Genomic DNA, 13,593 nt, shown 5'->3' with positions numbered 1-13,593 from the left:
CAGTCAGTTGTGAAAAACATAGAATCACAGAGTCATCTTGGTTGGAAAAGACGTTTAAGATTGGAATCCAACCACTAATCTTACACTGCCAAGCTCACCGCTAAACCATGTCCCTTGGCACTTCATCTACATGGCTTCTAAGTATCTCCAGGGATAGTGACTCTACTATCTCACTGGGTAGCTTGTTCCAGTATCTAACAGCCCTCTCAGTGAAAGAATTTGTCCTTTCTACTCTGCAGAAGCTATCTTAGGGGATCTGGGCATTGACAAGTGCAAATCTGAATAACTAGGTCCATCTGCAGATTGCATTCCTTTGTGTAGTTTCTGCAACTGGGCTGAGAGTTCAGTGTGAGCATCTAAAATGTAGTTACAACATACTGTTTGTGTCCAGCAGAACTCTGTTTTATGTTTTGCTTGACAGTACTTAAGAAGCTGAAATGCAGCATAGTAGAAGGCCTGAAGGAGTATTTAATTACTTTGTGTGTCACTACATAGTCCCTGGTGTGAGGGAGCCTGAATATGGCTCCTGTGCTGTAACCTTCAGGATGGACACCCTGCCAGTACCATGTACTGGTTTCCTGTGTGGTGTTCATAGTCATCTGTCCTGGAAGGACTTGAGATTGCATTGTCACTTGCAGCTAGTATTCGGTTTGCCTCTTGGTCTGCTGTGTTCTCTTTATTTATATATAGCTACAGTTGTATGGCTTAAGGCAGTTGCTGACTCCAGGTATTCCTGAATGGAAGGCTGCTTGTTTAGGTGTAGGCTACAACTGAAGTGTGTTTGAGCTCTTCCTCACTGGCTCTGGCTTTAGGCATCTGTACAGAAAAATGCTTTGGTACATTTTAATAAACTCAGCAGGAGGGACATGTATCAAACAGACCATGAGATGTAGTTTCTCATCTAGCCTTGAGTTGGCTCTAACTTTGGGATACTGCTAGTTCTTTTATATTCTCTGGGTAGAGCTTCTACCTGGGGAGATGGAAGGAATATTTTCTGTTCTAGCAGACAAATAAAGGATTTTGGTAGCTTCCTTCTGTGTCAGTCTAGACAGGTCAGACTGAAGTCTCTGTTCACATGGTAAACCCTGATGTGTAAAACTTTCTTCCTGCTGGCAATTTGAACAGATAAGTAGTGTTGTCATTGCTCAATTGACTGTTGGGCAGAGCACACTGTGTGAACTCAGCCCTCAGTCAATTAGTGGAGTAACTTCTGGCTGATAAGATTTAAAGCCAAAGCTATCTTTTGGAGCCTGACTGTACTGGAGGGGTGGATGCCACCTGCTGACAAGTGATGGTTTAACACAAGACACGACCATGTGAGGACTGTGTGTGACTTTTGGATTAGGAAGTTGTACTGGATTTGTATAGCAAGATTTTGGTAGGAAGAGAGCTACGGGAATAGTCTTTGTGGGACATTACTAGAAGCTTTCTCTGTATCTGACAGGGCCAGGGCCAGTGCCACTGCCACTTGGCTACGACATGAATCCACTGCTAGCACAGGCTGAGCCCGTCAGCACAACATTGGTAACACCTCTGGGATAATGTATTAAAAAAAAACCCAAACCCTGCAGAATGTTAGCTGGAGAGCAAGAAAGGGAGAACAGCAGCTTCAGAGACACCAAGACCAGTGAGGAAGGAGTGGAGGAGGTGCCCAAGCACTGGAGCAGAGGGTCCCCTGCAGCCCATGGTGAGGCTCTGCCCCTGCAGTCATGGAGACCATGGGAGAGCAGAGACCCACCTGCAGCCTGGGGAGAACTCCACACCAGAGAGTGTGGATGCCTGAGGGAGACTGTGGCCTTGTAGGAAGTCCATGCTGGAGCAGGCTCCTGACAAGACCTGAGAACCCATGGAGAAGGGAGCTCAAGCTTTCTGTCAGGGTGTGTGACCTCAGAGGAGACCTATGCTGGAGCAGTCTGTGCCTCAAGGACTGTTCTGCCCCCATGGAAGGGACCATGCTGGGGCAGTTTGTGAAGGACTGTAGCCTATGGGAGACAGGAGTGTGAGGAGCTTTCCCCCTGAGAGGAAGGAGTGGCATAGACAAGTTGTGATGAACTGCCATTCTCTGTTACCTGTATGTGACTGGAAGGGAGGAGGAGGCAGAGAAAATCAGGAGTGAAGTTCAGTCTGAGAAGTGAGGGTTCAGGAGAAGTTGTTCTGAAAATTTGTTTTTATCTCATTACCCTACTCTAATTTGATTGATAATGAATTTTTCCCCCAGGTTGAGTCTGCTTTTCCTGTGACAGTTAATTGCTGAGTGATCTGTCTGTCCTTATCTTGACCTGTAAGCCTTTTGTTGTATTATCTCTCCTTTGTCCAGCTGAGGAGTGATAGAGCAGCTGTGCTGGAACCCTGGCATCCAGCCAGGGTCAACTCACCATGGAAGTTCAGATACATTTGTCAAACTGTATGAGTGAGATGAGGACTGGATGCTAGGATAGTGGGAGAGGGAGGAGTCATGTGTCTAGCCCATTAGCTTTTTTAATTAGATCAACTTTTAGAGTGTGTACACTGCTTCTTTTTACCGGAAACTCCTTACTGTGATAGTTTTCATAGCTAGTAGTTAGCTGCAAATGCCATTTACCCATCTGACAATCTTTACTCATTTCTTGAAAGGAGGTGATAAAACTGCAGTGTTCTTAGCACAAGTTGCCCTGTGAGATCAGATAGTGCTGTACTTAGCTGGGCAATGAAGTCCCTTTAAACCTTTGTCCTTTTGCAGCTGCAGTTGTCCATGTACTCTCTCACCTACACTCAATAAGTGCTCATTGCACTGATCTTAAAGATTTTAATTTTTGCAGTCCTGTCACAAGTGTTAGTTTAGCACTGTCTCAGTGCCAAGTAACTTTATTTCCAGGCTGAAAATAAATAATAATGTACTTGTCCTCATGAGACAGTCCTCCATCTGCTAGGAAGATTTTTAGCATCCTGCATCGCCTTTAAATTTCATAGCTCTTCTGGGCCACTGGTGTGTATAAATTGACTGATGGCCAGGTCCACTCTAGAGTAACAGAGAATTATTGCCCTCCAGGAAGTGTTCCAAGGAAAAATAACTTGTCTTGGAAACATGTGGAGGTTTCTCTTGGCTTCTCTGAGATTTTAATGTGGAAGAAAGTACCTAGGTTAATCGGCCTCTGCTTTTTCTTCATAACAGCTTCTGTTGGATGAACCCTGCAACAGTGCCAAGAGTATGATGTTGGCTTGTTTCTATAGTAAATGGTATAAATTCTTATTAGACTAAGAAAAGATGAGTTGTTTCCAAAAAGTTGATTTGGTGAGTATGCTAGATGGTCTTCATCTTGGTGCCTGAGAGTTTCACATGTGCTGTGAATAAGCTCACCATGGAGACTCAAGCCTGTTTGGTGTGGGGTTATTTTTTTTTACCCTGATGATAGGAGTGCAGGGAAGGAGATCAAGAAGTGGAAGTACTAATAAACTTGGATCTCATCCTTGACTTCTCTATTATCTCCTGGGTTCTCTCTGAACTTCCTCTACTAATTCCAGTCTGCACATGAACTCTGGTTTGTGGCCTGCAAATTACCGGTTGGGCAAGAAGCAGCAAGCATATTATATAGCTACAGATTCATGAATTGATTCAGTGAGTATAAGAATGATTAAACAGCTGGCCAGGCAGAACAGTTAAGTGTTGTACTCATGTTGGGCATTTACCTCAGTGAAAGTGTTCATTTAGATCTCCAACATGTCTGCTTACTTTGTGAAGCATGTGGGAACTGAGGCTTTTATCCCACCAGGCTTTGTTGAAATGACTGCTATTGTGAGCTGATTGTTAATTCCTTAGAAAAACAGAACAAGAAGAGCATATCACTACCAGAATGGAAAACTGGAACTGAGAATACAGTAGGGGAACATAGATTCAGGTGGTGAGAACCTCTGGGAGTCTTTAGTTCAGAAAGTAACTGTTGCCTGAAAACTGTCAGAACACACCATTTTACAGCTGACAATTAAATTGTTATCGCTTGCTAAGAAATATTTGTCCTTGTTATGATTTTGCCCTTATGTGCATGGGAGTTGTGTACATTTCAAGTATAAGGCAGTATCTTTAATGATAGGCTGTATTTCAGTGGCTTTTGTGTCTATTTATATTCAAATACTGGTTAACATTTTGTTTGAATCTGTACCTGAAATATATGTACCAGAATATATTGCTGGTGTAGGTGATTGTACACTGTGGGTTCCCCAGATCTTTCAAAAAGACAGAGAAAGAGAAGGAATAGCTTTCACCCAGAGCTGTTGACACAGAGGAAAAGATAATTTGAGGAAAAGGCACTTAGAATGAGAGCTATCTGTGGACAGATGAACAAGAGACGAAACTATGCAAACTTTGTTTCTGCTTCAGAGAAATAGGAAAAAAATGGGATGGGAAGAAATAAGCTGAGTTTAACAAACAGACGGGCAATGAGTATCACACAAAGACCATTAGTAAACATTTGAGTAATAAAATGCAGATTCTTTATTTAATAGAGGAGAAAGTAATACAGCAGAATCAGTTAACCAGTGGGACTGGAGTCTTACACTAGGGTACGGCTTGACATGTTGCAAGGGATGTATCACCACAGAAGCTATTAATAGGTTTTCTGTTCACAGCTCTCAAGTTGGAATTAGAATGGTCTATCCTGATTCATGCCAGTGCAACAAATTTTGTGTCAGTGCTGGAACAATATAGAAAGGAAACAAATGACAGCTGTGTGGAGGAGCTGATGTGATAAGATGGGCCTCTGGTGATCTCTTGCTATAGAATTGGAAGATTGCCATGTAATACACTGTGAGCTGTGAAAATATCAAGACAGCAACAAATTACATTGCTGGCTTGAAAGCAGAAATATGCACATAGGAAGGATTAAGTCTGACACTGCTGGAGACAAGTTGTTTCCAGCTGATAGAACACATAATTTGAAAGCATGTAAGGGGCTAGGTGATACACATGCAAGGAGGACATCAAAGGTCTGCAGCAATAGATGCTGAAATGAGAATATGTCAGACTGTGCATTTTGTGATACAGAAGACTTTCATTGCTTTCACTGGGAATAATGGAGCAGCAGTAACCTCCTGATCAGTGGTTTGCTGTGGACTTAACATTTTGCACATTACTTTCTGATGATATTCCATCTCTTGATTTTCTTGAACACAGCATGTGCACTCCAGCATGTCAAAAGCTACAACTTGTTGTTATTTTACTGGTTTGACTGTATAATTTGGAATTTTCAGTATGCAAAGATCAAGGTCATGTGTGAAAGTTACTTCCAAAATATTCATGACAAAGTACATGAAGTAAGAGGAATAGTGTTGGATCTTTAGTGTTTCCATATCTCTTATCAAATGTGTTTACTTTTTGTTAATGACATTTGCCAGCAGACATTGTTTTGTGGCTTTTGTAGTAATTTACTTCCTACTACTTTAACCTTGCTTTTCCCGTGCATTTTCCTCTTCTACAAGTACAATATGTGCACTACATGGAAGAAAACAACTCAGCAGTTTTCCTCTGTTCTGGATCTTGTCCCAAAAATAGGACTTAAGATAGAACAAAACCTTTTTTTTACTTTAATCAGATAGCTTGGCTTGAGGAGAGGAGCATTACCACGTTTGAGAGTCAGTTGTGAATGCTGCAGGCCAAGTTGTGTGAACTTCCATTTTAACTGGCCCTCTGAGTAGGAAACAGAGGTGTCTTTAATGTCTCAGTAGTTCTATATGATTCAAGAGTTTTATAAAATAACTGTGTGCTGCATTTTAGATAGTAGTGTTGTATATGCTCTTAGAAAAACACATGTAATAAGTCTTTCACATAAGAATTTTTGGTGGCATATAGTTTTCACTTGAAAATGTTTTGTTTGAACATTGTAGCCTTTTTTCTGTGGTGTCACTTTCTGATGTATCCTAGCAATAAAAAATTGTGTGGAAGCATATTTTAGTTGTTCAAAACAACTTGTATCCTATTGCTAGAATCTTGTAGGATTCTTGTCCATCTGATCTTGGTTTTAATATTACTGCAGTAGGGTTTTGGCCTAACAACTCCCGTAGTGTTCTTGATTTTGTAGTGGCTATGACACAGTGGCTAAGACAGAACGTATGTAAAATACACTTTGCTAATGGAAACTTTGGGAACTAGAAGGTTGTTTCACATGGAAAAATTTTGTGAGAGTTCACCAAGTCAAGTAAGGCTTCCTGCAAAGATAGAACTGCTAAATTCATATCTGACTCAGTCACTGAGAAAATGATGGCTGTGATGTAAGATTTTGATGCTACCAACTGTGTATGTTACAGATCTAGCAGAGTTGGTGAAGGGGAGCATGTGTTCACTTCAGCTGTTTAAGCCAAGTGTCTTAAAGGCCTGTATGAACCGTGAATAAAGTTAGGATGGCAAGTAGTGAGCTGGGCAGCTGAATGCCATTCCTGACACATTGAAATGCTATGCCAGAAGCAGGGGCAGAAGGGAGGGAAAAGTAGGATGGAGGACTCTATTTCACAGAATCATAGAATCATTTCTTTTGGAAAAGACCTTTAAGATGGTAGTTTGAGGTTAGTGGTTGGACTCTAAGTCCACCACTAAATCGTGTCCCTCAGCACCTCATCTAAACTGCTTTGCAATATCTCCAGGGATGGGGACTCCACCACCTCCCTGGGCAGCCTGTGCCAGTGTCTAACCCACCCTCTCAGTGAAAAAGTTCTTCCTAATCTCCAGTCTAAACCTTCCCTGGCACGGGTTTAGACATTTCAAGTTGTTATAGCTACAGTAGCCAGAATTTGCCAAGCAGAGGCCTGTGATTTTAGCCTCATAGGATCTTTGAGTTGTAGACTTGATGTCTCTTTATGTGAGGGCTGGTGACTGTGCAGTCTCTGAAGTGTGTTTTACGTTGAGTGTTCTCATGATGCTGAACATGAAGGGACCATGGATCAGAATTCTGTGTGGCTGGATGATGTTCTGCTGTGTAAGGGCACAAGATGTTTCCTTTTACTGGCTAATCAGCTGCTATCAGCTCTGAATTTTCATCACTAGGGGTACAGCTGCAATGAATTCAGTTCTGGTTTGGTTGCTGTGCTGTCTTGTTCTGGGACCAAGATGATCAGTAGAATGGAGAACAGAATATTTTTTTTTGTCTGTGATACCCAAGAGGTGGTCTTAGGCTGGTGAGCACCTGCCTCTGTGTGTAATACTGAACCTAACTCTCCTGATGCTCTTTCTAGCCCAGCGCTGTGCACATACAGGAGTTCCTCACTCTACTGGCTGTGTGTCATACTGTTGTTCCTGAGAGACAAGGAAATACAATAATCTACCAGGCCTCTTCTCCAGGTTGGTTGTTGCTCTCTTTTTGGAGAGGGAAGGAGTGAGGGAGTAGAATTGGCTGGAGGGAGATGAAAGGGAGGTCAAGAAATTTCTGGAAATTCTGTTGATTTAAAAGTAGAATGTCTTCCATCATATTAGCAGTACATCTGGTATCTTCTGTTACAAGTGCACACTGCTTTTGAATGCCTCATACAAAACGGCAGAGTTCATGATGTTTTTTCAGAGCTAGGGTTGGCTTATGATGTCTCTTGCTCTCATGAGACTTTGTCTGGCTTGCTTCTGCAGAGATGAAAAGCAAAAGTAAAAGTTTGAGTCACTTTGCTTCCCTACATAGAGTTGACCTATGGAAGTTCTGGTTTGTTTCTACATAAACAGTTACTTGCTCTGTTTGAATGCAAACTGTTTTTCTTGATGTAGTAGCTTCCCATGTTGCTTTGTACAAGATGCTGATATGTGACATAATACAACAAAGGGCAGTGTCTTAGCCGTGTTTGGATCTACCCTTCACCTATTTATTCCTTTTTCCAGGCAGCACATTGGTACTGAAAGAGATGGGCAGGGCCAAAATGCAGAATAGTAGAGCCCTGGTCCACATAAGATTTATCTGCATTTCTATGGATGTATCTGGAGTAATTGTAGTGATGTATTGTGTAATAAAGCAGCAGCTCTTTGATTTGTCTTAAAATGTCTGAAGAGTAGAATAAACAGCCCATGTAAGGCAACATTAGTCACAGTGTTGATGAACCATGGCGAGACCAGGGGAGCTGTACATCCATTAGGGTTGCTTGAGGTGCACACTAAATTATCTTGGATGGTGGTTGTACTTAATGCTCCTTAATGGGACTGTGTAACTACATACAAGAGGTCAAAGTATTGCCTCTGATTTCAGTTCAGTTATTTGAGCTCTTAATGACACTGCCCAGTTCAGTCTCCAGATAAAAATGCTGTACTTATTTCTATAGCACCTAAACTTAGTGCTTTTATATCGGGAAATAGATTAAACGTGTGTTGTAGGAATTCGGAGTAATGCAGCTTTGATCTTGCTTTCAGAACAGGTGTTTCATGTAGAGAAGTGTGACACCTCCACAACAATAGAGTTTAATGCTTCAGTAGTTACAGAATGTTTTATGCAGATTGAGTATGAGGTTTGTGTAGTTGATGTTATGTGGCCTTTGTAGGACTTCTTGTGGAAGTGTGTGCAGAGCTATTGTGGCAGCCCTACAGATGTGGGAGGACATGGGGGAAAGTCTTTGTTTTGGCAGTGTATTCAAATATGGGCTTTACAGGCTTCTTCTAAGTATCAGATTAAACTTAAGCTTTTTTTTGTGTTGGCAGATGAAGGGGCATTAGTGAAAGGAGCAAAAAAACTTGGTTACGTCTTCACAGGACGGACTCCACATTCAGTTATCATTGATGCGGTAAGTGGGGGGATGTGCATGGCCCAGACAGCCAAGCTCAAGCAGAGCAAAAGTATCTCCTTTGTACTCTTTGTGGATTCTTTACAGAGCTTTTAAGCAAAAAAGCTTTCACAGACTGGAAGAACTTGTCTTAAAGTATTCTTGGATGCTAAGTTGTCTGCCTTTCTTCATGACATGAGCCATAGGAAGTTGCAAGATTATATGGGAAATGACAGCAGTTGTACCTGAGGAATATTTCCCATGTCTGGGAAGTACAGATGAGCACATTGGACATCAGAAGGAAGCACATGTCTGAGAGATTTTTCTATTATATTTGATGCCTGTTGTGCTTCTAAATGCTTGATGTCTTGTATTGAAATGGATTTTTTCCTGTTAAGATCTATAGAAGATGCATCTGCTTAAAAGGCTCAGTATGCAGGGGTGTGTAGTTAACAGATTGGAGTTGACAAAGGGAAGCCTCCAACTCATGGAGTCACATCCTGACTTAAGCTATAGTCTAAGCTTAAGTGGCTCTGGATTTACATGGGTGCACCTAAGATCACAACTTGTGTTTCTGAAATATGTAGTAGAGTGCTTGTTAAGAACAATGGATGTATTTTGTCCTTCCTCGCAGGTGCACTCACTTTGAGATTTTGTGGAACACTGCCAAGCTAAGCACTTAACGTATATCTTTCTAGGACTTGTCACAAACTTTTACAGCTGCTCGGAAAACAGCTTAGTTCAAGGGGAAGAGCTTAGAATGAGCAGTGTCATCTGCAGCTGTCTAGGCTGCTCTTTGTTCCACAGGAAGAACCAGGCCCACCTGACTTAGTTTTATACTCCTAATATGTAAGACAAGCTGGGATCATGGTCAGTTTATAGCAGGCACCAAGAGCTGTGACTCTCAGAGGTCCCTGTTTCTCCTCATTGCTAACATCTGTGTCAGTGTATGTAACATGGGTTGGAGATGGCTTTGGGTTTTGGGACTATTGATGAATTGACATATGCCTCATAGGACATAATACTGTACTGTGAATGGATTTTGCTACAGCTGTTCTTTGGACCATGTTCTACGAATACAACTGGAGTTCTGAGGCTTCAGTAACTCACACTGCTCCTTCTATTTGTTAGGTAACAGGAACAGCAAAGACAAAGCATTTTTAAATCCTTTTTCTTCTTTGGATTGATCATAATCAACACCAGCAAATGTTGTTGATGAACAGGAGTAACTCCTCAGTTAACCATTTTTTCCATATAGAAAAATCTATTGTTTGTAAACTCATATAAAAGAAATATCAAGGCAGTTCAAACAAAAGTTTTTTTAGTGTTAAATCTGGAGGCATGTTTAACTTGGAGTAATGCTCACAGACTGTAAAATGTCTTTTGGTTAATAGTTGTTAAGTAAATATGCAGCTTAAACATACTTAGGAAGTTATCCTTCTAGAGTAAGAGAGTAGTTCCTTGAAATGGTGTAGAAGTAGTAAACTGAGGATGCTGCAGTTCCAGGCGTTTGGGATTAGAATACCTTCTTTATTAAATAGAGTTCTTCAGGACTTGTACCAGGAGAGGGAGCTAGTGCCACAGTTCATTACTACTGGGACGCATAAACAAAGGTGCTTCAACCACTATCATCTCTACACAAATGAGAATTTATTGCAGGTTATCTTTATAATAGTACATGCTTTCGTTCGCAGCTGGGAAAAGAAAAAACCTTTGAAATTCTTAACGTGCTGGAATTTTCCAGGTAAGCGTTCCTCTAATATACTAAATGCAGGGGGACAAGAAAACCATTTTTGTAAATGTGTTATCTAGAAAAAAGAAGGTTAAGCTGATGCTGTAGAAAGGCTGGAGTACCTTAGCTTTGTCCTGCCTCTCCATCTTCCTGTTTCCAGTATAAGACTAATAAATAGTTTCTCACAAACTGGGGCTTATTGGCATGTGAGTATGAAGCTTTCCCTTGCCACTTCAGCTCTGTGGCTTCCTGAGAAGTCTCTGCGCTGGAAATATCACTCTGTGCCTCATTGATTTCCACTTGTCTACTTCAAGAATGTGCTTTGAAATTGAGATTGCACTTCTGTAGTGCTTTGGTCAATTGTTTGGTTTTGAGTTGGTGGAATCTCCAGCTGGAGGGCTTTTTGGTACCACTTTTAAGAACCCCTCCATCTGTGAAAAACAAAACTTTGCAAACACCCCTAACTTGTCAGGCTTGTTAGTGCCTGGATATCAGGAAGCTTCCTGTGATGAACTGAGCCTCTAAATCACAGGAGATGATAAAAAGTGCTTTTACTTTGTCAGTTGATAAAATTCTCTTGGTTTTCACGGTGCTTAGTCTGCAGATATTTCTGTTGTTGTTTCTACTCTTACTGTGGCTTAAAGCCTTGGAAGCTGGGCTGTTTGCCATCTCCGTTGGCTGGTTCTGGTCTAGAGTAGTATGCAAAACTGAAGTCAGGGAAGATTTGAGTAGGCAGCTTTACTTGTGTCTTGCTTGGTTGAAGATTGCTCTTGATTACTTGTCCCCTCTTCATTCAGAATGTAACTACTCAGGCTACTGTGGGAACATCTAAAAAGGTGCTAGAAAAATTCTTCAGGGTTTCTGACTAGCTGGCCAATTCCCTGGTGCCCATAGACAGGAGTATGTGTAGCCTACATGTAGTGCTGGTAGAAAATACTGGTTTAATTTTTTTCCTATGTGTAGCAACTTCCTTCTTGACCACTGAGGGAGCTCCTATAATTAGATTTCAAACAGCACATGGAAGTTTCCCCACGTTATTAGCTTGCTACAGAAATTCTGGGTATAATTAAGTGCTGTCCTTCCAAATTTACTTCATAAAGCCTCAGAAAGGATGGTTTTGTCTGATCATATGTGCCAGGAGCTTACTTAGTTACAAATGGTTCTTGAGCTCTGAAAAGGTGTTAGATACCCCTGAGCAACTAGGGAGGGAGGAGGAAGATCACTCTGTGCTCTGATCTGTTTGTACATACTGGCAAGAAAGGAATTAGGAGGGAAGATGCTTCTGAGTCCTCTTTTTCTAAGAAAGAGAATTTACAGAAATTCCTTTTGAATATGAAGCTAAGGTTCTTAAGGATTCTCTTGAGTTGATTTGCTTCCTGTGTACAATATGGCATTATTTACCATTATTTTAAAAACCTCTCCCAAACTTGACCGTCTTGATATGCTCCCCTCCTCAGAGGGTCTGATTTTGTTGTATGTAGTCCTAACTGTAGTGATATTGCAGAGAATAGTTGTGAGTAGCCAATGACCACAACTCACAGAATCTCAGTGGTTGGAAGGGACTTTGAAAGGTCTATATTGACCCAAGTAGAGTAATACAAACAATGTGTAGCGGAGGTCAAGAGCTAGTCTGTACCATTTTTGACTTGTTTCTGTGGTGATTTTGCGGCCTTGTCAATGGGTTGTTATTTCAATATCTCTTACACCAGTAATTAATACATATTCAACACTAATGAGTCAATTTATAGTCTGGGTCTCCAAAACGATTTTGGTTGAGGAAGAAGGAAAAGCTGAGAAGTGACTTTGCTTTCAAGGGTGATTTTATGCCATCTTGCTTTTCTCAAGATCCTGTCTCACATTTGTGTTCACGTTTGAGTGCTTGCCAGTGGGAGGTGTAGGGCAGGTGCTGGAAATGGGCAACTGAATATTTCTTTGCTGTTGAGAATTGTAGAGTCTTAAGTAACATCTCATTTAATCTCAGATACAATAAGCATGTGCAAGAAAATTCACTGCTAGAACAGGACTTACTCTTCATCACTGTGAGTAATGAAAAGAAATATTTTTCTTCCAATAGCAACAGGAAGAGAATGTCAGTGATTGTTCGAACTCCAGCAGGACAGCTACGTCTCTACTGCAAAGGAGCTGTAAGTAATTATACTACCTAATGGACACGGAATACTACCAGTTATTGTTGTAACAGCTGTGGCTGATGCTGGCATCTCAAATCTCATACAATACTTGTTGGCTTTCTGTTCAAGGCCAAGTGATTTAAGAGATCTTTAATACCTCCTCTGACTCTTTTTGCAGGCAGGAAGATAGTTAGGCTTTCTATTACCTAGCTGAAATGCTGCAACTAATGGGAGCAGTTCCCTTTAAGCCAAGTTAGGATTTCACCCAGCTGTGCAGCAGCAGTTTAGGAGCTGGACTAAATGCTTTTATCTGAATCTGTAATAAAAATCTGTTCTCAGGTGATTGGCTCTTGATCTGGCTGTCTTGCATCTCTGCACCTGCTGTTATTTGTCATCATGACTTGTACCATGTTGTTCTTTCTTTCTTCACTGATGATAACTTAGCAAAGTACAAAGAATGCAAAACTAGCCCTGGCCACAGCCAGAGAGTGGTTCTAATTTCAATGGAAAATCATGAAGTTGGCTTTTTGTAACAGGGAAAACTATTTCTGACTTCTGTTAAGGATCTGTTTTACTTGAATTTGTTCTGATGTGTAGGTCTGGGTGCACTGTCCTGTTGCTTCAGTTTAACCCCCCTAATTTGGTAAAGATATGCTGGCTTCATGCTGGTGTGGTGATAGTGAATTAAGCCCCCTGTCCTTTTGCAGTATATCTAAATTATATGCCTATGTAAGACCACATGGATCTGCAGCTGCTTCTTCCTTATACCGTGCCGAAGTTCACACTGATTTTTGAAGTGTGACAGTGGAAAAGATGGAGAACAGGAGAGTTTGTAGTAAAAAAATTCCTGCTGTCTTCCTTATGAGCAGGCTCAGATGTCCAACAGAGCAAAAAGGTTGTATTGTGTAGTGTAATCTGATGTTTTGCCATGTATGTACAGATGCATCCACCACTCATCTAAATTGTAAGTTATCTGCCTGCTCTGCATGAACTCTCCAATGTTCTGATAGTCATCTTCTGTCTTGTCGCTTCCTTCAT

General features: G+C 41.2%; 1 protein-coding gene across 2 annotated transcripts in view; it reads left to right on the top strand.

Moving 5' to 3' along the window:
• Positions 1-13,593, top strand: part of ATP8A2 (ATPase phospholipid transporting 8A2) — a 291,601-nt gene that overhangs the window by 38,134 nt on the left and 239,874 nt on the right. For both annotated transcript variants that reach the window (XM_061992915.1, XM_061992924.1), the window contains 4 exons: positions 7,198-7,303; positions 8,633-8,715; positions 10,389-10,438; positions 12,501-12,570. In XM_061992915.1, coding sequence (XP_061848899.1) covers positions 7,198-7,303; positions 8,633-8,715; positions 10,389-10,438; positions 12,501-12,570 — 309 coding nt within the window. The remainder of the gene's footprint in view (positions 1-7,197; positions 7,304-8,632; positions 8,716-10,388; positions 10,439-12,500; positions 12,571-13,593) is intronic.

The sequence above is a fragment of the Colius striatus genome, chromosome 1, assembly GCF_028858725.1.
Source record: "Colius striatus isolate bColStr4 chromosome 1, bColStr4.1.hap1, whole genome shotgun sequence".
Lineage (NCBI taxonomy): Eukaryota > Metazoa > Chordata > Aves > Coliiformes > Coliidae > Colius > Colius striatus.
This window is presented reverse-complemented; position numbering and strand designations above follow the sequence as displayed.